General features: G+C 33.1%; 1 protein-coding gene across 1 annotated transcript; it reads right to left on the reverse strand.

The window, feature by feature from the left end:
- Window positions 1–869: 869 nt before the first annotated feature.
- LOC147074400 (ejaculatory bulb-specific protein 3-like) lies at window positions 870–21,679 on the reverse strand. The gene is made up of 3 exons (XM_085944076.1): window positions 21,511–21,679; window positions 11,302–11,495; window positions 870–1,267 (listed from the first exon to the last, which is right to left on the reverse strand). Exons 2-3 carry the CDS (start codon window positions 11,480–11,482, stop codon window positions 1,083–1,085), a joined length of 366 nt encoding a protein of 121 aa, XP_085800202.1. The 5' UTR covers window positions 11,483–11,495; window positions 21,511–21,679; the 3' UTR covers window positions 870–1,082.
- Window positions 21,680–21,949: the final 270 nt, after the last annotated feature.

Genomic DNA, 21,949 nt, shown 5'->3' on the forward strand with positions numbered 1-21,949 from the left:
GTGCGCTCCGGTCCATTTCGAGCCCTGGTTGAGTGTTGAGTCGCTTTTTGAATAAACTCGTGAATAGTCGTGAATCTACGTTATTCACACGTCTGTGATGCGCTTTTAATTGTAATATTACATAGGTATAGTACCTATTAATATAATAATAAGCTTGACTAATAACTTTATTAATTATTTTATTTAAATATGTATTATCAGTTGGGTAGAGAGGTCTGTGGCGATTTTTAGCTATGCTTTAGGCGTTGACAAGTATGGAGCCCCACTTAAACTAAACGCCCTACTGACACTAGGAACATCAAGTTACAGTCGTGCATGGTTTGATCGATTTTTTTTTAATACTTACGTATCTTTTAAAGTAGATTTTGACATCTACTTTTTGACGAAACGATTGAGACATCTGCTTCATGAAAAGCCGCTACTGAGTAGAATTGTTTCGAATCCAGAAACTTGTACGTATGCAGTTCGCCGTGAAATGTTTATCGGAAGTATATGGCCGTATATTAAAGACCGTCCAACCTCTTTGGGTCGTATAATACTGACATAGCACGGTTCTTATCGGTTTACCGGGTTTACACTTTACAGGAAGCCAGTTAGTAGCAAACAAATTTTGAAAATAGCCGATATACTGGATTATTTGTTAGGTTAGGTTTTCATTCTTGAATTCATGAATTTTGCCAAAATATGCTATGAAAATTTAATTAATGAAATTTTATAAAATTGGAGACCGTATAGTATACGGTGATCTCTTTCCAATATAAAACTCACGGCAAACTGTGCTGATGAAATGTTTTAACTAAAATTTACATGTACCTAACCGAATTGTTTAAAGGTAATACCTATATTATAAGGTGTAAAACACATTTTTTTATCGAATATTTTATTTTGATTCGTAGAAGTTAAAAAATTATATTAAAAGTTCCTCATTTTTTATCATATCAGCAAAGTCATAAACTTGCTTGCTTTTGATACTTCAAGTTTCTACACAAATTTAATAAACTTAAAAAGTACAATAAAAAACTTCACATGCTTTTGAATTATCGTGAGATAATATCGAGTCTTAATTCTATCATATTATCATCCTATTGTGCTCCATTTAGGGACTCGTATTTCCTCTTGTAGTTTCCTTGGGGGTCGAACTTCTGGGCCAGCTTGACCCAGTCCCTGGGCCTCCTGCTGGTGAGATGTCTGTAAACCTTGTCGGTGGTCGATCTTTGCTTGTCGGTGCATTTGTCGCACGCCGTGGAAAGTGCGTCAGGTAAACTCTCTGGAAATTAAAAAAATATAATATTTAGAAATTATATAAAAATATACAAAAATTAATACTATCGACTTAGGGTACATGATGGAATTTGAATTTAAATTCTAGAACAGTGATTTCCAAACTGGGAGGCGCGGAGTGTTGCAAAGGGAGGCACGAAAAGTTTAACACAATTAATGTAGCCACAGGTTTGCAGTTTTCAAATGCATAATTTATAAAACGGCCGCTAGTTATAAACTACATAAAAAAACAGTCCTATAAAAGGTTGTTTGCAAACCTGTCTGAAAATATGAAGTCTAATTTTATAATACCTCACTGCTATATTATTGTGAAGCGCGCTGGCTATCTCGTGAAAAAATGAGAAATAAAAGGGTCAAATCATAATATTGAAGTTTTAGGCAAATATGTTTAAGAACGACAATTTTGTTGTTAAACTTGTCTATTTGGTTGTAATTAAAAAAATATGAGTGAATAAATCAATGCAAGGACCACTAATGTATTCACTGATTTAAAAAGACAAAGTGAATTCATTAAAAATTGGAGCTTTGGAAGTCCAAATTACAAAAAAAAATAAGTTCGCCATGTTTCCACTTTTAAATGATTTCTACGCCAAATATTTTGAAGCAAACAAAAATCTATTTACTGAGTTTTTGGTTAGTTTGGTAATGCACTTTTCACAATATTTTATTAATAGTAAAAAAAAGTAGCCTGCTTTCTTTCGGGGCTATCAAATATTTTATTTAATATTTTATTGTGGTTGTGCGTTGCAATTTGATGTTATACCTATATATGATGATTGATATACTTAAATGATAACTCCCGTGTATAATTTAGGAAACACTACTTTAGAGCACTGCTCCGCAACCTTTTCCAACCCATGGCACACCAAAGGTCTTCCCAGAATTCCGCGGCACACCACACGTAAAACAATTTATACACCAAAACATGGACTCCACATCCTGAAGGGGGACCCCAGCCCAAGATCTTTGGCGGGCTCCCCTACCTATCGCTAAGGTTAAAGACAGTGTGGTACTCTAAAATAGCGTTTTTCAAATAGTGTTCGAGGTAAAATTAATGGTATTGATTTTATGTTTAGCGATTTTTTGTATGGTTATATTCTATTTATATAATTATGGTTACTTGTCGGGTTAGGAATAATTATTTATCGAGTATTGATACAATAATAATAAATTGTGTCTCACAATCACATGTTTCAAAATATTAATACTTACTAACGTAGTAAAATAGCGCCGTAGGCAACTTTTTTTGACTCGAAAATGGGAGCTGAACTGCGATAGCCTTGTCGGAAATCCGAGGATATTTTTTATTAACCGAAATCCAGAAAATAGCCAATGGAACATCGGCGAACTTCAGTTTTAGCGTCCCGTCGTTTATCAATTCAACAAATTCCTCTCGAATTTATAGGAAAAGCGCTTCTATAGAATTTTCTGCATTGGTTGCAAAAGGGTTTCGTATCCTGTCGCATTTACTGTATGAAAGTACTGATGAAATTTCTTTTGCAGCAAAGTTAAATGTTTTTGAGACGGATCCAAAATTAATTGCTTGTTTTCAATGGTGGTTTGGTAGTTCCTTTGGAACATTTGTAGAGATCCTTGTCTTAACTCCTTTTGCCAAAGTTCCATTTTATTTTTGACTTCTTCTAATTTATCAGAGCACGTCAATATATTTTCATTCTGACTGCATTGTTTTATTAAGTTCATGCAGGTGCTCAAATATATTACCAGCCATATACGAAAATTTGGCTATTGCACCGCGGCACACCGGTTGCGGAGCACTGCTTTAGAGGACCACACTGCCCTTAACCTCAGCGATAGGTAGGTGGGCTCGCAAAAGATCCTGGCCTGGGGGGCCCGCTTCAGGATGTGGGGCCCATGATAGAATACATTCGTCAATTAACGATGATGAATTTGGATTGACTACTATTGAAATTGATTGTGCTAATAAACAAGCACATTCATCGCATGAAAAACAAATTAATTTAATGAATATAATATATTATGTAGTAAAACCTTGCTTATTTTAATATATTTTTTTAACTTTTGTATTAGTATTAGTACATTTTTGACTGTTTAAAAATGTGTCTGTATTATTTATTTAAAATGAAGGGGGGGGGGAGGCGCCAAGATTAGGTTTTTTAAAAGGGAGGCGTAGTAACATAAAGTTTGGAAACCACTGTTCTAGACAATAAATGGGCTTACCTACTGGATGCATTAATATTATCTAGGTACCTACGGGTTTTTCCAAACACTTAAAATATTCAAAATTTGTTTTTATACTAAACTTGATGCTTTACGAATTAGGTAGTGGTAGGTGATAAACTTTTACTCTTCTTTTATTGTATTAAACTACTCGTACTATATAAACAATAATTAACTGTATTCGTTGTCAGTGTGTATTTGCTATTAGTGAGTGCGTATAGTGCCTGAAGATGCCGAAAGGCGAAACCCTGGTCGCAATAATGACTCAAACGAAATCCTTAATTTAGTCCTAATTTATGAATTATGGGATAAAACATTGAAGACCATTTGAGTAATTCCACACTAAAAGCTCTCTTAAAATCTCAATATAAAAATTTGATAAAATATTATCTAGCCGTAAACAAAATAATGCACACTCAGGGCTCGAAATGGACTGGAGCGCACCGGAGCGCCGTTCCGGTTCGTGAACTCGGTAAAATTATTGCTCCGTCTCGTGGAAAAAAATAATTTGACCGTTTGAGCTAGATAGGCTGTACAACAAAAAATCTAACACACTTATTTTTATAAAATACACATAAAATTTGACACGTCCTATGTAAATATTTTCAGAAAATTGTCGAGCGCTCCGGTTCGTAAACTTTTCCATTTCGAGCGCTGTGCACACTGTATAAAAAATGGTATAAAATATTGGTTCTAGTCGGTTATGTGGATTACAGCGGCAAACACATTTTGAAAATACTCTATAATATATTGGATTAGTTGTTAGTTTGGGTTATTTTAGGTTAGGTTAGGTTTGGTTAACATAACAAATAATTCAGTATATCGGTTATTTTAAAAATGTGTTTGCCGCTGTATTCCACATAATCGACTTGTACAAAAATATTTTTATACAATTTTGTACAAATGGTCATGTTTTTAGAATCTCGCCACGAATGCCAAACACGTGAAAATGCACTGATAAACAAGCAGCTGTGTGATTCGTCGAATCTTGTTTTACCAATACGCGCACATTATTAATAAATAATTGTATGATATCTGTCCAATTTACATCTTATTTGATGGCAATGTTTGGAGATATGGACATGCGTTGAGTTTGTGTAGTGATTGTATTTGAGACAAATGTATCTCATGATTCAGTGACGTCCCTTGGCAAAGAGGCTTAGAATGCCAACCGCTTTCATTTTTCATTTAAAATTGTTTGCAAATTCGTTAACCCTACTTAATTATTTATTTTCGGCAATCTTAAACAGGCAAATGGGTACTTACACTAAAAATCTTGAAATTTACTTTGAGCATTTCTACGAAACCTACTCTCAAGCAGTGATAGATTTAGGTGCGTGATGGTATGTGGCACTGAGAGGTTTGGAGACACCATTAAGAAAATGTTGGCTGTGCGATAAACCGCCATTATAATACAATAATAGTTAGGTATGTTATCAGTATTTTAATGCTTCGATTGTTTTTTTTTAAACTAATATGTCCTCCCAATGATATTTCATAAAATATTCTAACAGGTTCTTGTAAAATATCCTAAATATCCTAACATGTTCCATTAATTCTGTGTTCCCTGGTAGTGATAATATTGTATTCGTTCCTTCAGTCGCCGCCCTTGTGCCTCTTCTATACAATGCATGACCTGCCTACCCCCGTTGGGCGTCACTATTAGAATTAACAGAATAGGGGCACCTACCCATCACCTCGCGTAATATTCCGTCTATATAACGTATTGTGGCTGTCGTGTGCGAATTTTTTTGTTTTTTTTTTTAAATATGTATTTTTTAGCAGTGTATCTGAGCGAAAAACCAGAATAGTCAATAAGCTACACATATTATTGTGCAGTGGCGGCGTAGGGTACCCCTAATAATTATAATTAAATGCCCCTACATATATAATAATATATTATTATAATGATATTGTTGTATGGAAACCCTAACAACACACAAAGCACGACATATTTGGCTTGCAGCAATGCCTTGCATAACTAAATGTCGCGAGACTGGTGTATACATTGAGGTCAATTGACTTATGTATTCATTGCACAATTCCTTTTCAAAGGACTTCATTTTTGCACACCAAAGTAATGAAATAAATAATACAATTTCTTTGTTCACATGAGGCACTTACATGTATTTCTATGCATGTGTAAAAAACAGATTATAGAATAAAAACGAATTGTCATATGAAATGTTCAATTCAATTTCAATTCAATTATATTGCAACACATTTGTATTGTAAACATTGCAAAATATTAATTTACATGCATTACTTTACTCTGCTGTACATATTACAATATATAACTATTTTTTTATTCAACGAATCAGCCTTTAACATAGTGGTCTATGTGTATGGATGCGAATCCCGAGAGATGCAGGTTCGATTCCCGCGGGGTGTCTTACTTGTTCAAAGTAAGATTTTTTTCCTATTGTTTATAATGTATATTATCAGAAGTGTTTTCAAAATTATGTATGTATATATGAATATATCTGATTTAGATAAAGATGTTGAAAAAATCTTTCTTCCATAGAGATGGAGTCGAAATTTATCGGCTTATAATGTCGTGTGTCACAGGTTCGAATGAGTCTGGCAAATACACATATTGTTTTTCAATCCGTGTTTGGAGTCGGAGTGTGGACCTAATAGGATGAGCAAGTGGCTAACATCCCTTTTTCTTGAAAACAGAAATCTATTGATACACACCTCCACTCTATGTGATCCTATTAGGATCGGACGTGGTCAAAAGAAAAAATAAATAAAAAGACAATCCGCCACAATGAATAGATAAACAGTCAATAATATTGCACTGCGGCATTGTTATTTAATTGAACATTTTGTAAAATTTGTGTTAAATCGTTTATAACTGTAAGTAAACACAATGGAAATAAAAAATGGCAGTCATTATGTGAGTAATAAAATCAGAATGGCAATAGAATGATGTTAATAGTTGTGTAGTTTACCAACTTAAATATACTTCATGCGTTTGCTAAATAACTTCAAATGTCATAAAGCTATAGTACATTTTTTTGGATTGGGCCGACTATAGTTATTAAGAATTGGCATCACCGGTTAGCGATTTACGGAAAAAAACAACCGAAGTTCCCGTTTTATCGGGTTGATGGTGAGAATGTTATCACTTTTATCGGGGAAAATGCACTTCCACATATTAAAAAAAATCTAGTTAAATAAAAACATGCTCAAGAGAAAATTAGCTGATTAAGCTACGGGTTTCCTACTTACTGACACTTAACACGCCAACATAAATGATTTTCCAAATTCCGGTTGCGGGTGTCAAAAAATGTGATAAATAAATAATATTACATAACAATTAAACAAGCGAGAATTAAAAAAATATAGTATACGATCCTAAATTTATAATAATATAGTTAAATTGCGTCTTAGGCACATAACATTCGTAATACCTACATAACCACTAATCGTATATAATAGAATTATAAGAAAAATAAATAACATCACATTTTGACTTTGAATCCATCAAGCGAGTCAATCCGCAATAGTCAATCAACGATCAGAAAATACATAATTTGTTTTTTTACGTTTTTAATCTGCTCATTGTAATTTCATGCATGTCGAAGCACAAACAAATATCTATTGGGCAGATTTAAATTATAAATACCTAAAATTTTCAAAGCGTGAATGACGACACATAAAGTATCTATGTGATTGGCTTAGCGGATTATATTATAATATAGAATAAACTAGAATTTAATACTGACAATTAGTGTTTTTGTCTCACTTTTTCTAGGTCAAGAACCCCGGATTAAATTTAATTATATAATGTCAAAAAGTTCATTAAAGCGCCAATCTGAAGCGAAAGATCTTGGCATAATTTTTGTCTCTTCGTTATCTTTTCACTCGCTTATAACTTTTACAGCTTTACGTGCAAGTAAGCCTCTAGGATTCATCATGCGACCAGCCAAGCCATTCAAGAATCCAAATGTCATACGTACCTACTCTCTACATTTCGTTAGTGGGTAGTATTCTTGAATATGGATATGGACCCAGAGATAATAGTATCTGCGCATCTATTCTATACACAACACTGCTATCGGCCGCTATCGGCAGCTATCGAGGATAGTTCATATTTTTGTATCGAGGTATTAGTACTTATTGTAGCAATTACAACAAGTCAGTTCCAGTTGTAATTGTCAGATTTTTTTATTATTATTATTATTATTTTGTTCTTCTCTTTTGTGAAAGTAATATTTGTTATAATGTAAATCTCATGTTGTGAACGTCCTGAATTTTTATTTGTACATAATGTTTTGTTTTCTTAAATAAATAAATAATACTTTCGTTACTAACTACAGTTTGAAGTAATAGTTATATTATATTTTGTTTTATTTTAATTGAATACATTGTATATTAAAAAATACGGATGGAATTATTGAAATACATTAATTATTACTATTCGATAAATGAATAAGTAACCAACAAAACTTTGTAACTATATTAATATAGGTACATTAAACCGGAGCTTCTTAAATTTTCCACATGGATTAAGTCCCGAATATTCCAAAAATGTGTAAACATTTTTTGACATACCAACACATAATTTTCAATTGAAATATTTGTATTGCAAATCAATTCACGTGACCCCCCGATACACGGTTCAGATAGATCTAAAACTATTTAAAATTTTGTTAACGTAACATTGAGACATTCGGTTTACCGGCTTCCCATTTATTATGCAAATTTAATACTCTTTACTATGAATAATGGCCGCCAAATTACTAATAATATGTACGGGTAATTCTCAGAATTTAATTTATAAATAATTATTGTTAATTATAACATATGGATATCCTCTGAAATAACGTGTTTACAATCCATGACCTGATTGGCCATATTTTTTCAGCCTATCTCTGGTGCAGCCATGAAAAGCGCTAATTAGTTTAATATGGACATACATATTCATTAATTAATTACTCGTACATTACTATTTATTTCGTAGTCTGGCAATCCTTCGCTATTTCATTTCGCAAAGTTTACACTTCGGTACCAACCTAACAAGACTTAATCCAACACTCTTGTTTTACACCGAGAACCTGATTTAAAAAAAGAACGTTGTTATGTGGTACGGCCGTTCAAATTACCGCGATAAAACACCATTTCTTGTAGGAATATACGTTACTCAGTTTTCCAACCCATTGCGTCCATCCAGTCATTACGACGTGTCATAAAAGGGGAAACATTTTTAGTTTAGTCTCTTTCACTTTGAAGTCCAAGCTACCTCTATACGTGGTTTAACGTTTAAGTCATTGGTGATCTGCTATTACTGGCCCTGAATTGTAGGGATTGCAAAACCGGTATTCCAGTATTTATCAATACCGAAATACCGGTTTTTAAAATACAAAATACCGGAATTTTCGGTATTAAGAAAGCACACTCGTTTACGTTTTTGAAAATGAATTATAATTTATGTGCAGCTAAAATGCAAATATATTGAGTGAATCCAACACAGGTGAAAAAATAATAAAACAAATTTCATCAAATATGTTTGTATAAGTAATTGTCGCGATGAATTATCATAATATTAATTCGAAATAGAAAGCACCCGTGACAAAAATGTTCAATTATTCTATAATTATTCTTGATGCCTGTACAAGCAGCCGGACTTATTTGCACTTGATGAACGTTTGATGGCTTTAGTTAAAATTATCAATATATTCAAGTTATTTGTAAAAAATCACTAGATGTACAATTATGATCAATACATATTTTTAAATGTCAACATAATAAATGTAGGTATGCAGGTTTTTGCTATAAAATAATATTTTTAAAAGATTTTAATAGCTATATTTATTGATAAGCATCTACTCCAGTTTTTTTATGTTTAAGAAATACCGGTATTCAATAAGAGATACCAAAGACCAGTATTGATATTTTCATTCGGTATTGAAATCCCTACTGAATAGGGAGTATCCTGAATTGGATGCCAACCTTCGATAAAAGATGGCAGTAAAAGTAGAAGATTGTATTATAAACTGTTGATTAGATTTTTGTAACAATTATAATACTATGATACAAAAATTTTAAAAACTACCCTCGATAGCTGCCGATAGCAGTCTTGTGTATAAAATAGATGCGTTGATAAGTAATATATTAGCCCGGGGTCAATATCCTTTTAAAGTAAAAAATAATGTTATCTACGCTTTTCACGTTCCAACCGATTGTCTGCGAATTCGTATGCCTACTAGGTCATGGTATTTCAAATTCATTGTCTCAAAACAATATCGACAATGAAATTTCAATTGAACGAAAGAGGAATTGTCTTGTTTTGTTAATGCTTTTTTAAAACTAATTAACTATCAACAGAGACGTGCTTAGGTAAACTGTCGCCCTCAATCAAAACTGAAACTGCTACTATTATCATTTTGTCTGTCAAATATTATTTAAATTTATCAACGACAAGGTATTTAGTTTTTATTTCTTCTCGAAATAAACAAATGCAATTAAAATCTCATAATTTTTTTATAATGCTTATTTATTGACTTTAAATCAGGCAAAATATATCAGCGCCGCAGACGAAATTCATGATGTAATATTCGAATAAGCAACACATGACCTGCCTGTTCAATAATAATCATTTTAGTTACATGGTGTGGTTATAGGTAAGAGATAGATTGATATTTTACTAGGTACATTAGTAGTTTAGTTATTACAATTTATGATTTTTATTTTATTTTTTATCGTGGAGGCTTCCACGTCCATAATCCCACCATTATATATTACTACTATTTATTTATATTTCTTAATGTTATTAGTACCTATTTGAAGGAGGAAATATCAGTCAAAAACATTTCCAATTAGATACGTTGCTATGAAAATAACAACACGATTTCGATTGTAATCATTGCTTATGACTTTTCATACAACGCGGGCACATATTGTTTGAATCTAGTTTCATACATAAATGGATACGCAATACGCTCTTTTTACTATATTCACTTCTAATTACGTCTCTATATAAAATGCCGCTCCTAGGCAGCGCCAAAATGCCGCCTCATTTTTTTATTACATTATTTTATCATCCTTTCATGAGTCTAATACCTAAGAAATGTGTTGTATGGATACATATCTAACAAAATATCAGACTAATTATACGAAAATCTGCACGTGTCGTTTCTGGTCACCAAGGACGTCGAAGGGCAACGGAATTAAACTAGATATCGCAAACCTGACAAAACCAGTGAGCTGATTTTTTTAAATGGAAAGATAGCTTTCTTCTTCATAAAACTTGGCAACATTGGTAATGATATTTTTAGCTTGAGATCGCAAAGGTTTAGGCATTATTAAATCGATAATCAATATAATTGCGGCACGACTCTTCGATACAGACTAAAATCATGGGCCAGGAGCAGTAGGTGGGACGCTCTGTAGGAAGGAGGAGCATCTTTAGTTTCGACGGCCAACGCAACTTCCATGCGCACTGGTTAATAAGTCAGACTGTAATTTTTTCAAAGCTGCGCGTGTCGTTTATCAAGGACGTCGAAAGGCAACGGAAGTAAATTAGATATCGCGTTAAACCTTTTATATTAATTAATACATTGTGTTTCCAACCAGTGAGCTGAATTTTATGTAGCTATTTCTATATATTCCAAATGATTTTCCTCGATTTTCCGCCCTTCGAGTAACTGCCGCCCCCAAGCGATGCTCAATCTGCCTACACCCACGGGACGTCACTGTTCATTTCTATTCCGTCAATATTCGGCACTTCAATTATAATATATGTATATAGGTATATCTGTAGAAAATCTTCAAGTCATATATTATGACAAAACGATGACGAATATAAGTACTCACTCTTGAGTTCCCTTCCTTCCGCCGTGCATGGTCCCTCATCCAACATGCACTTGATGTAATTGTTGAGAATTCTGTCATTGGAGAGGATTCTGTCTACGTCGATGTTGTCATATTTGTTGGTGTACTTCTGGGCTTGCGTGGCCACCACCGCCACCAGGAGGAAGATCAGGGGAAGACGCATCTTTGATGTGATTCTGTAATGATAAGATAGTGATTTAGCCGAAGAGTTTTGACTAATAAAGAGGATGCACAATATTCTCGACTACAACACTAATTGATAGCGATTTCAGAACCGTTTTAGCAAGGTTGAATTGGTAACTATGGAAACATTAATAATTGTTATCTTTGTTGGTTTAAAATTTAAATCCTAGTCAACTTTTCACCGAGTCAACGAACAGTGGTCAGATATTTCTTCGTGCAAGTATATTCTTAATTGACTATAATCTGATGTGGATCTGGCCGCCTCATGAAGAGGTTCCAAAACGTTCAACTGTAGAAAGGAAAAAGGGCGTAATCCTGATTTTTTTCAAACTAGGTTTTGTTGCATAATACTTACCGTTGTACACAACTAAATACATGTTGTGTCTAAATGGTTTAAGCTACAAATAATGCCGATTTATTGTCTAAATTCAGCTAGCAATTTTTTTTTTTTTTAAAACTTAACCGTAATTTTTGTTGTTTTTTTTTAATTAACTCAATAATTTATTAATATCAGATTACGGTTATAAAAACCAAATTATTAATTATCATGCACTTCAAGGTTATGTCTATTTTGTAGTTTAACGTTGACCGAAAACCATAACAAAAACGTTTTTGTACCTCCTGTAAAATTTGAATTGTGTGGATTACGCCCTTTTTCCTTTCCACGGTCGAATATTTTTGTTTTATAAAAAATGTATATTAGCCACTTGTTCAACTTATTAGGTGATAATTACTCTATCTGAACACACACTGAAAAACGACATGTAAATTTTCCAGACCCACGACTTCATAAAGGTTCAATTAATATGTTATAATCATATTGTTATGTGCTGTCATGTGCTATCACAAAAAGTTACCGCTACGGGGGAAAGTGTGTAATGTCTTTTTTCTTTGTGTTTACTGATGCTCCCATCCCGTAACACATTTTAAACCTTTAAATGAATATTGTCAGTTAGCAAAATATGCCAAAATCTCTAGAACAACGATGAGGTCACCTCACGCGGACCGCGTTACATCGATGTTTGTTTTATCATTTTCTACATGCTTACATATATTACATGTAATTTTAACGTACGCACACGTAGAAACTGTTGAAATTAAATGAAATTAGCATGAATAATGAATAATAATTCAAAATACTAATACATTAGAGTTGGCACTCTCCACCGTTGAATTTATAGAGATAGCGATCATTCAAAATATTCTACGGTATGACATAACCATAGACTAAATTTGTCGCCGTACCAGCATGTGACAGAACATAACGTGATCATAATGTATTTCAGTTGCGAAGGTGGAGGTAGGCTGTTAAGGTATGTTCTGTATAGATGTGTTCATAAATAGTGCACATTAAACTTTGTCTGTCACACGTATTTGTTTTAATTGAAATAAGAATACAATTTACAGATGGTATTGGTTATTTTTTTTAAAATTCAATTAAACCCTGCGAAAGCCATGCCATAATAGATAATAGTCAAAAAATACTCGCCCACCTATAAAATATCTAAAATTGTGTAATTATATCATCCACAACTTTGGCTATTTTATAGATAGCTTAATATTTTTTTATATATTATAGTTTGTTTTAAGCATGGCTTAATGAATTTAAAAAAATGAACCAATAATATGTGTAATATGTATTTTTAATCCAACGAAAACAAATAAGTATCAATGAAAAAGTGTGCACAATTTTGAGTATCGCCCAAAATATACCCAAACTATAATGGTTTGATTGGGCAGGGTTTAATTGATTTTTAAAAACTAACCTACACCATCTGTAAAATGTTATCTTAGTTCAATAAAAACAAATACGAATGACTTCAATGTGCACCATTTATGGCGGATCTTAACAGCCCACCTCCACCCTTCGCTACTGATGTATTTGAACCCAAAGTCCGTCAATTTTAGTACTTAATAGAAAGTACAATGTTATTTCACGATCTATCAAAGAGAAAATCTGAATAATTATTTAACATTTGTTTATCAGTCGATGCTAAAGTATAACCACAAAATAATAATTCATATTTTTTACGTATGGTATGACTTCAATATACGAAACAAATTATATTTTTTTTGTTCATTTCACCAATTACGTTAGGTAAGAATTAATTAGATTGTCAAATGTCATAATTTACAATATGCTATTTCAAAAATAGAATATTGTCGTTTTTAAATTTAGTCAAAACGGATGTGAATTAAATTAATTTGTACTTAAATTAATTTTATTTAAAGAGTAATAGTTTATCTTTTACCAGTTTATTTTCAAGGCAAGCTGCATATTGCAATTAAACAGCTGCTTGCTCTTAAATATCGGAAAGTAGATGCATATAAGCCATTATTATACATAATATCGTTTCTTTCTTTTATTTTTGACGCTGTCTTGGCTGAAGGTCGGTACTGTCGGATGTCTGTGCATTTAAATCTTTTATACACTGATGCGCACAGTTCGTTGTTGCTATAAAGTAGTATAAAGTATAAAATATCATCGAAGGAACTTTAGCGAGGTAAACTGCATAGTGCGTTCGGTAGCGTCTACGAAAGCACTTTTGGACTGGCAGAGGAAGGACAACACAAACATAGACCCTCAAAACCAATCGCCCCGCACCACATTCCGTCTTAATCGAGCATATCACGAGGCCCTACGTATTTATGTGAAGAATCAGCAGTTGTTTACGCCTGGAAATATATCAGGAACAGACACCCAAGTCTTGGTAGCTTAATTGGAAAAGCACACTGGCATGAATCCAGTGTGTACAGGTTCAAGTCCCGCACAAAAAGATTATTTCTAGTGTGTATATGCATGAGGTGTTTTCAAATTATGTATGTTCAATATATAGAATGTTACATTCTCAAGTCTTGTGTGTTATTCGTTGAATAAAAGAAATAGTTTATTATATAATTTTCCCAACTGATCTTTGCTTCTGCCAAACACTTTAGTGAAATTAAAATCTGTGGATTAAATTATGGCCGAGCGGCTGACGCGTTGGGTGTTAGGTATAATGTCGGGGTTCTAGGTTCGAATATTTGGTCTGGCAATCATGTTTGGAATCAGAGTATGGACATAATAGTTTGAGCAGGTGGCTAACACCTATTTCTCGTAAAAACAAAAATCTGTTAATATAAACCTCCACCCTGTGAAAACCCATTCTGGTTCGAGGAGTCAGGACGGCTAGATTTTCATAACGAATGAAATTTCCGACAATCAACACTTTGCCGAATCAGTAATTTGTTAAAATGATTATTAATTTAACTGGTGTTTACAATGGTGTACAATTCTATAAGTGGTTTTAAAATAGAGTTTTGTCTAATTCTACAATTTTTGAGTAATCAATGTCGACAGCTTTTTCTATTTTTCGAAATTTCTGTCCATATTACAATGAATGTATCTCCAAGCATTATTTAAAAAAATGAACAAATACATTTTTGTTGTCACTATTGAACTTTTCACTTACTCGAAAATGTTCAAATTAATGACATTTCTCAGTCAATTACGATTATATTAATATTGTAACATCAATAAACTGACATAATTTCAAGTAGAAAAAAAAACAGTAAATATAAGAAGGTTATATCAACAGTTTACTGATCGTATTTATTTAATAATAACCAGTTTTTGACATACAAAGATCACATGAATACTTGAATCGGATAAGTCAGAGTTTTTTAAACCATCACCGCAGCGCGTGAAAAAAAAACTAATTTATAACATTTAAACCAGGCCTGGGAAAACTACGGCCCGCCAAGGGCGCCAAGTATTTCTGTGGGGCCCGCGAGCTTTAATCGTATTTTTAAAAAACTTTACTTTTTTCTACACTTTAACGCCTTTTTAAAAATAAAATTTGAATATACGTGAATTGCACCGTCGGAAAGAGATCCGCAAATTTTACAACACTCTTAATTCGGACAAATGCGAACAACTTGAAGATTCTGATCGAAAATGTTGCTTATTTTTGGATCAACCTAGGATGAACAAACATTTTCAATTATGAATAGCAAGCATCACCGTTGAACATTTACAAGCAGTTTTAAGAATCTCAACTACAAAATTAACACTTAAAATTAAAAAAAATGTTAAAAATGTAAAACAGTTTCGTTCTTCACATTCAATTGTTGGCTATTAGACAATCAATATTTTTTTATGTTGAAATTCCTTTTTCGTGATAATAAATAATGTATGACTAAAATTTGTATTTTACTTGCGGCCCTGTCTTTCATTTTATATTCCTAAGCGATAGCGCCCATAGAACGCGTCGAGCGGGCGAAGTCGGCGTATGAGCGTTTATTCATAACCATAATCACACGTCTCTTGCCGCTCATTACCCTTCACCTATGTAATAAGCGGCCCAAGCAGCACAACATAATTATTATTACAGTGTCTCTCATAACAAAGCAATAAAAATATTATATTATTTCGGGGCTTGTAATTAATATTTACGACGACATTATTCAACCAGCGAAATATAGGACATGCAATAAAATTAAACAATGAGATCTCTGTTATTAAATAATGACTTCTCGCCCGTCGATCGACGACGCCGTCCAGAGCGTGATTTTGCTCGCTGTGTTCAATAAATGGACTCCATTGTATTTTCTTTCATTCGTATCGCCGAGAAGCGGTGATTCGCGAAAAAACGATGATTCATGCGGCACGCGCGTATAATGCGTCGTCAAACGTTGTATTTTCGTTGATTTACGCGCCACTTGTGAAATTTTGCGCGAGAGCCACACTTGCTGCGTTAAGTGGGTTTTACGCCTAATGTGGCCCTTCATCCAAAAAGTTACACAGGCCTGATTTAAACGGGTGTTATGATTGTATCCGTCGGGCTGATATCCTTGGTACGTCCCTGTAATGGTACAACCGAAAAGTATGGCGAGTAAAAATGTGCACAAGCATCTGATTTATAAATGAAAACAGCATAGAAGGTCTAAGAAGCTCTTGAATTCGACCCTGAAGGAAAATAATCAATCGTAGTTAAGAACATAAAGAGTCCGGAAGATCATACAATAATATTCTCAAGTATTTTCAAGAAACTTCAGAAGACAAAAAAATAATCTTGAATTTTCAAGAATCAAATAAGTACCTACAGTAATACGCGAAGTATAATAAAGTTACCCGATAAGTTAGTCCGACGAAAATCGCTTAAGTCGAATTCATGTAAGTCGAGGTACAACTGAATACTACAACTAGATAACTCAGATTTGGTCATTGATGGAAAATGAAATTTAAACTTTACTTGATTAACATAAATCTACGCTATAATTATTATTTAGAATAAAAATGGAAAATTGTGGTTGTCTAATTGGGACTAAGGATTCCAATCCCGAGCTATTTTCGATACCTATGAATCCCGGGATTGATAAACATAATCCCGGGATTTCGGGATTGATTTTTTTTATCAATTTGTATGGAAAATAAAATAAAAGCGAAAATATAACGGAAATAATACTTTTAATAAAAAATAGCTACATTAGAAATAAACTGAGTTTGAATGAAGTTTGATTTATACCTATGTGTAGGTAGCCGATTCATTTTATTTTTTCACATTATTAAAAATGAGAAAGATTGGAAAAAAACAATGCTTCGCACTTTTAACAAAGTAATTCCACCATGATATCATACGTTTTACGGCAATTTCATTTTTGGCTGACTAATTAGATTTATGAAGCGAAAAGGCCATAAGTACGCCATGATTATTTGCTTTACTATTTTAAATCTCGCTAATCCATTCATTATGTCTTTACTATCAGAAACAGCAATCTCATATTAAATTCACATTATTATTTATATTACAATATTATTTACTCCATTAAACTTGTGTATTTCCAAGATTGAACATATACAATATTAACAATAAATTTCTTAAATAGAATGAATTATACTAGATTTATTTTTGGTCGATTTTATCAGTGTTATTTGTAAATATAAAAATTTTATATAAGCAATGAAAAAAAATGCCAATCCCGGGACCAGTCCCGGGATCCCGGGATTGTCAAATTGTAATCCCGAAATCCCGGGATCAGAATTTTGGCTCGGGATTGGATTCCCTAATTGGGACCAATTAAATAATGTTCAATTGTATGAAACATATTGTCGATATATTATTTTATTTATTTAATGCATTTATCGTTTTAAAGTTATCTAATATTTTCAAACACAAAATTAATACAGTTCCCATTAAATTCTGACTTACGTAGTAAGTTTCTTCCAGACACCATTCAATGTTGCCAAACGAAAAAAAATCAAGAATCGCGTAAATCCGAGTTCGCGTATGTCGGGGTATTACTATATTCATTAATTCTCGAATAATGGAATAAAAAAGTCGAAAAATCATAACCTCCAAACGGAGTGAGTCATGAAAATATATATTTTAGATTTAAACATATGAAACAACCACCTTGTTATTTCATGGATTTACATAAATTATAATTTAGCAGAATTAACTAGCACATATTATATTATTACGAAATTAAATAGGTACTTTATATTTTTTCAGACCTGCAGCTTAGTTTTTTTTTTTTACATACTTACGTGAATATCAACAGGTAAAATTACGAATTATTCTCGATTCATTTGAATAATGTTATCGGATTAAAAAGCTACTCAATAAATTATTGAAACTGGACGTATCATTAGTAAACTCGTTATTTTTTTGTAAATAAACCTTGGCAATCAACGATCAATGTCATTTTGCATGACATTTTTTATCAGTGGATTTTTAAGACTGGTTTTCATTTAACTGTTCGTTTGACTGATCGATGGTCGATGTAATTCTAGACGGGTGCTTATTGGTTTAAAAGTAACTTCCCATTGTACCTAAAAGTCTATGAACCAAAGTATATGTTTTGTTGAGGTCGCTCCTAGCAAGTACGACGCCCCTAGGAATGGCCCCCACATCCTGAAGCGGGCTCCCAAACCAGAATATTTGGTGCCATCTCTACCTATCGCTAAGATTAGCACTTTACACTTCACGTTTTTTAAAATGTTGTTCAAGGTAAAAAAAAATCAGTGTATTTTTAGCCATTTTTTAACACATCGAATTATGGGGTTGTCGAGTATCAACACAAGATAACAAAAAATTGCATCGCACAACCATATATTTAAAAATGGTAATGGTGCCGAAGTCAAATAGCGCCGCAGGCGATTTTTTTCACTATCAGAGCAAATTTAAGATGTGTGTTTATCTGGTCGACCTGCTGCGCCAGGCCCCTAGGCTAGAGCCCTGACAGCCCCTCCTTGTGGGGGCCATGCCCCTAGGTATGGAGTAGGAATTTTATTTTCTTCTCCAAAAATTAGTTCCAAAAACAGTTGCTTAAAGAAACTTAAAAAAATAATTTAAAACAATTTACAAGACGTTAATTTAGATTTAGAGAAAATATCAATATGTACCTACTACTTACCTAATCAATATTTTCTTGTGTTTTTAACGAACAAATAGTCATACCCAGTTATTATTTTGTTAAAATTCTTAGCTTCTTCAGTAATAATTGTTTAACAGAAAAAATGCAAGAAAAAATATACAGGACGCTTTTATTTGTCTAACAATATTGTTTTGTGCTGATTTTTGTCATTTTCAATAATTAACTTCCTGAATATTTTTATAAGAAGCGCGTGATTCTCGATTTTACAGATAATTGTATAGATAATCACACTGTAAAAAGAGCTCGCATTTAAAACATTTTATACCGACGTCCATAGATATTCAAATATCTGGCAACAATATTACAAAGCAACTTTAAATCACCCATAGTTTCATTTAAGGGGGTCAGCCCACCAAAGTGGAAGGCCCAAACGATCCAATCCCTCTAATATTCGGCCTGCTTCTCGTAATAATGCATAATATTATATGCGTGCGATAGATATTGGTGTGCTTGGTTTAATGGAATAATTTTAGATATTTTATAGATAAACGAATATTTTTTGACTATTATCTACTATTGCTTGGATTAAGCAGGGCTTAATTATTGAATTTAAAAAAAGCTAATAAACACTAGGTACATGTTGTAGTCCAGTGGCGCACCCAGGGGGGGGGGGGGGGCAGGGGGCCCTGGCACCCCCCAAAATAAAAATTATCAGAATGTAATTCACCAGCACCTTTATAGAAAAAATTCTTAGATTTTAATTTCTAACACAAAAATTTCGAAATACTAATGTCGGGTTTTTTAGAAACCCAATCCCTAATGGAACTGTCAAAAAATTCTCCGTGTCCACCCGAATTCCGGAGTGGTGTAGGTCATAGCTTGGGAGGGCTAACGGGGCTCTAGCCTGGGGCTCGGCGTGTCGGGTTGACCAGATAAGTGAGATAAACACACATCATAAATTAGCTTTAATAGTAAAAAAATTCGCCTGCGGCGCTATTATACTTCATGGCCATGAACATTTTCAATTACTTATATAATTGTGCAATATGTTTTTTGATTATTATGTGTCGATACTCCTCTACAGCTCCATTATTAAAGTAGATGTATTAAAAATCGCCAATAATTCACTGTATAAGTACCCTTAATTTGAACTAAAACACAATTTGAAAAACGTTAATTTAGTGTTTCACACTGCCTTTAATCTTAGCGGTAGGTAGGGGGGCCGCCAAATATCCTAGCCTGAGGGCCCGTTTCAGGATGTGGGGACCATGGTGTAGGAAACATACAATAGACAAAAGACCGATAAACGAGAGATTAGGCTGTGAAGAAGAAAAAGAGCCTATGGGACTAATTTACATTCTCCTCCTTGCCCCCCCCCCTCAATATTAAATCCTGGGTGCGCCACTGTTGTAGTCTTAGTTCAATGAAAACAAATACGTTTGACAAAATTTAGTGTGCGTTATTCATGCCGGATTTTAACAGCCTACCTCCACCGTTCGCCACTGATAGAGACGAATTGCTCTTTGCATGCGATAAAGGAAGAGTACTACGTAGTATAATTTTAGATATTTTGATAGATACCTACACGAATATTTGCGATGGCATGGATTCAATTAGGCTCCGAGCCAAGTGGCGTAACCCTAATTTTTTTTGAAAAACATTAATAGTTAAATATATAGGGACTCATTGCGAAGATTTTAACAGAGCTTTGAAGTCCGTTTTCAATCAAATATGATTGATAATTTTGATTAATATTAAAATAAATCCAATGCCTACGGTTTTTTTTCACTTCTTGAACAATTTGATATTTGAGGGTTACGACAATTGGCTTGGACTGGACAGTGACGATAATTCATCAAATTTACTAAGTATTTTTTAAAACAGTTTTTTTGATTATCTCAGAATATGATGTCTATTCAATTTTAAACTATCCTAAACGCTAATTTTTCAACATTTCTGTGTAAACACAAATACATAGGATTATATTGAATTAAAAAAAATAATTATTTTCATTTCACTTCTTAAGTATCCTAAGTGACAATATTTTCCATTGTAATTAATTTTTTATAAATTTGAAATTGGAAAAAATTCCCCAAAATTTGAAACAAAAAAATGTTTTTTAATATTTTGATATTACAGAACTGAAATCGAATTAAGTAAGTATAGGTTCGTAATTTAAAAATTTAACTTTCCTGCACATTTTATCGTTTGGCATTTTTTCCAGTTTTGTATATTTTGAGAAAATCGAATTTTAAGATTTGAGATGCATGAGAAATTGACAAAATATTAAGTATATATTTTTAAAATACAATATCGTTTCAAATATTCTATTTGGACGTACAATATTTTTACTGGACAAAGATAGAATGCAGACGAACGTTTTGTATAATAATGAGAACTCAATTTCGACAAAAAACTGGACATACAATATCTGCACTAAACCATCGAATTATTGGCTCAAACTACAAGGAGGTATTTAAAATAGAGCGACGGAATATTGACGTTTGTTTTACTTTAAATTTGAATTGACAATATTTAATTTATAAATGTGATTGATGCCAGTTATTCTAGAAGGTATGAAAGTACCTTAAGAAAATACCACAGTTTACCGTTAAATTTACAACAAAGTTTACTTTCATTTTCACTTACGTTACGGACTGATGAACTGAGTAAGTACAGTCGAGAGGAGGTGTCTTGCACGGCGCTTATCCACACACTGTCGATGTAAGTGATCGACTGGTATCCAGTGTCGCAACACTTCTTGTAAAAAGAGAAACTGAGATAGGAAGAACTAACTGGTTGACGGCGAAGTACTACTGAGTCGAAGCAACCAAGGCGGCCGGTTATATACGCGGCGGTCAGCAAGCCAAATAATAAATTCAAAGAAATGTCGAGCTCCGGTACTCTTCGTATCTTAGCACATTCGGAACCGGCGATGTCTAACTTGTCAAGGTAATTATTTTTATTATCCGATTCCAGGTGGAAAATATGGATGATTGTTGTTCACAGTTATAATATATACCTTTTGTAGGAATTCTATACGTTGTGTAGGTATTACGATATAATAGGTATAAAGGTATAACGAGTT

Source organism: Rhyacophila brunnea, unplaced genomic scaffold (assembly GCF_057557595.1).
Source record: "Rhyacophila brunnea isolate RB1 unplaced genomic scaffold, BYU_Rbru_1.0 scaffold_16, whole genome shotgun sequence".
Taxonomy (NCBI): Eukaryota; Metazoa; Arthropoda; class Insecta; order Trichoptera; family Rhyacophilidae; genus Rhyacophila; species Rhyacophila brunnea.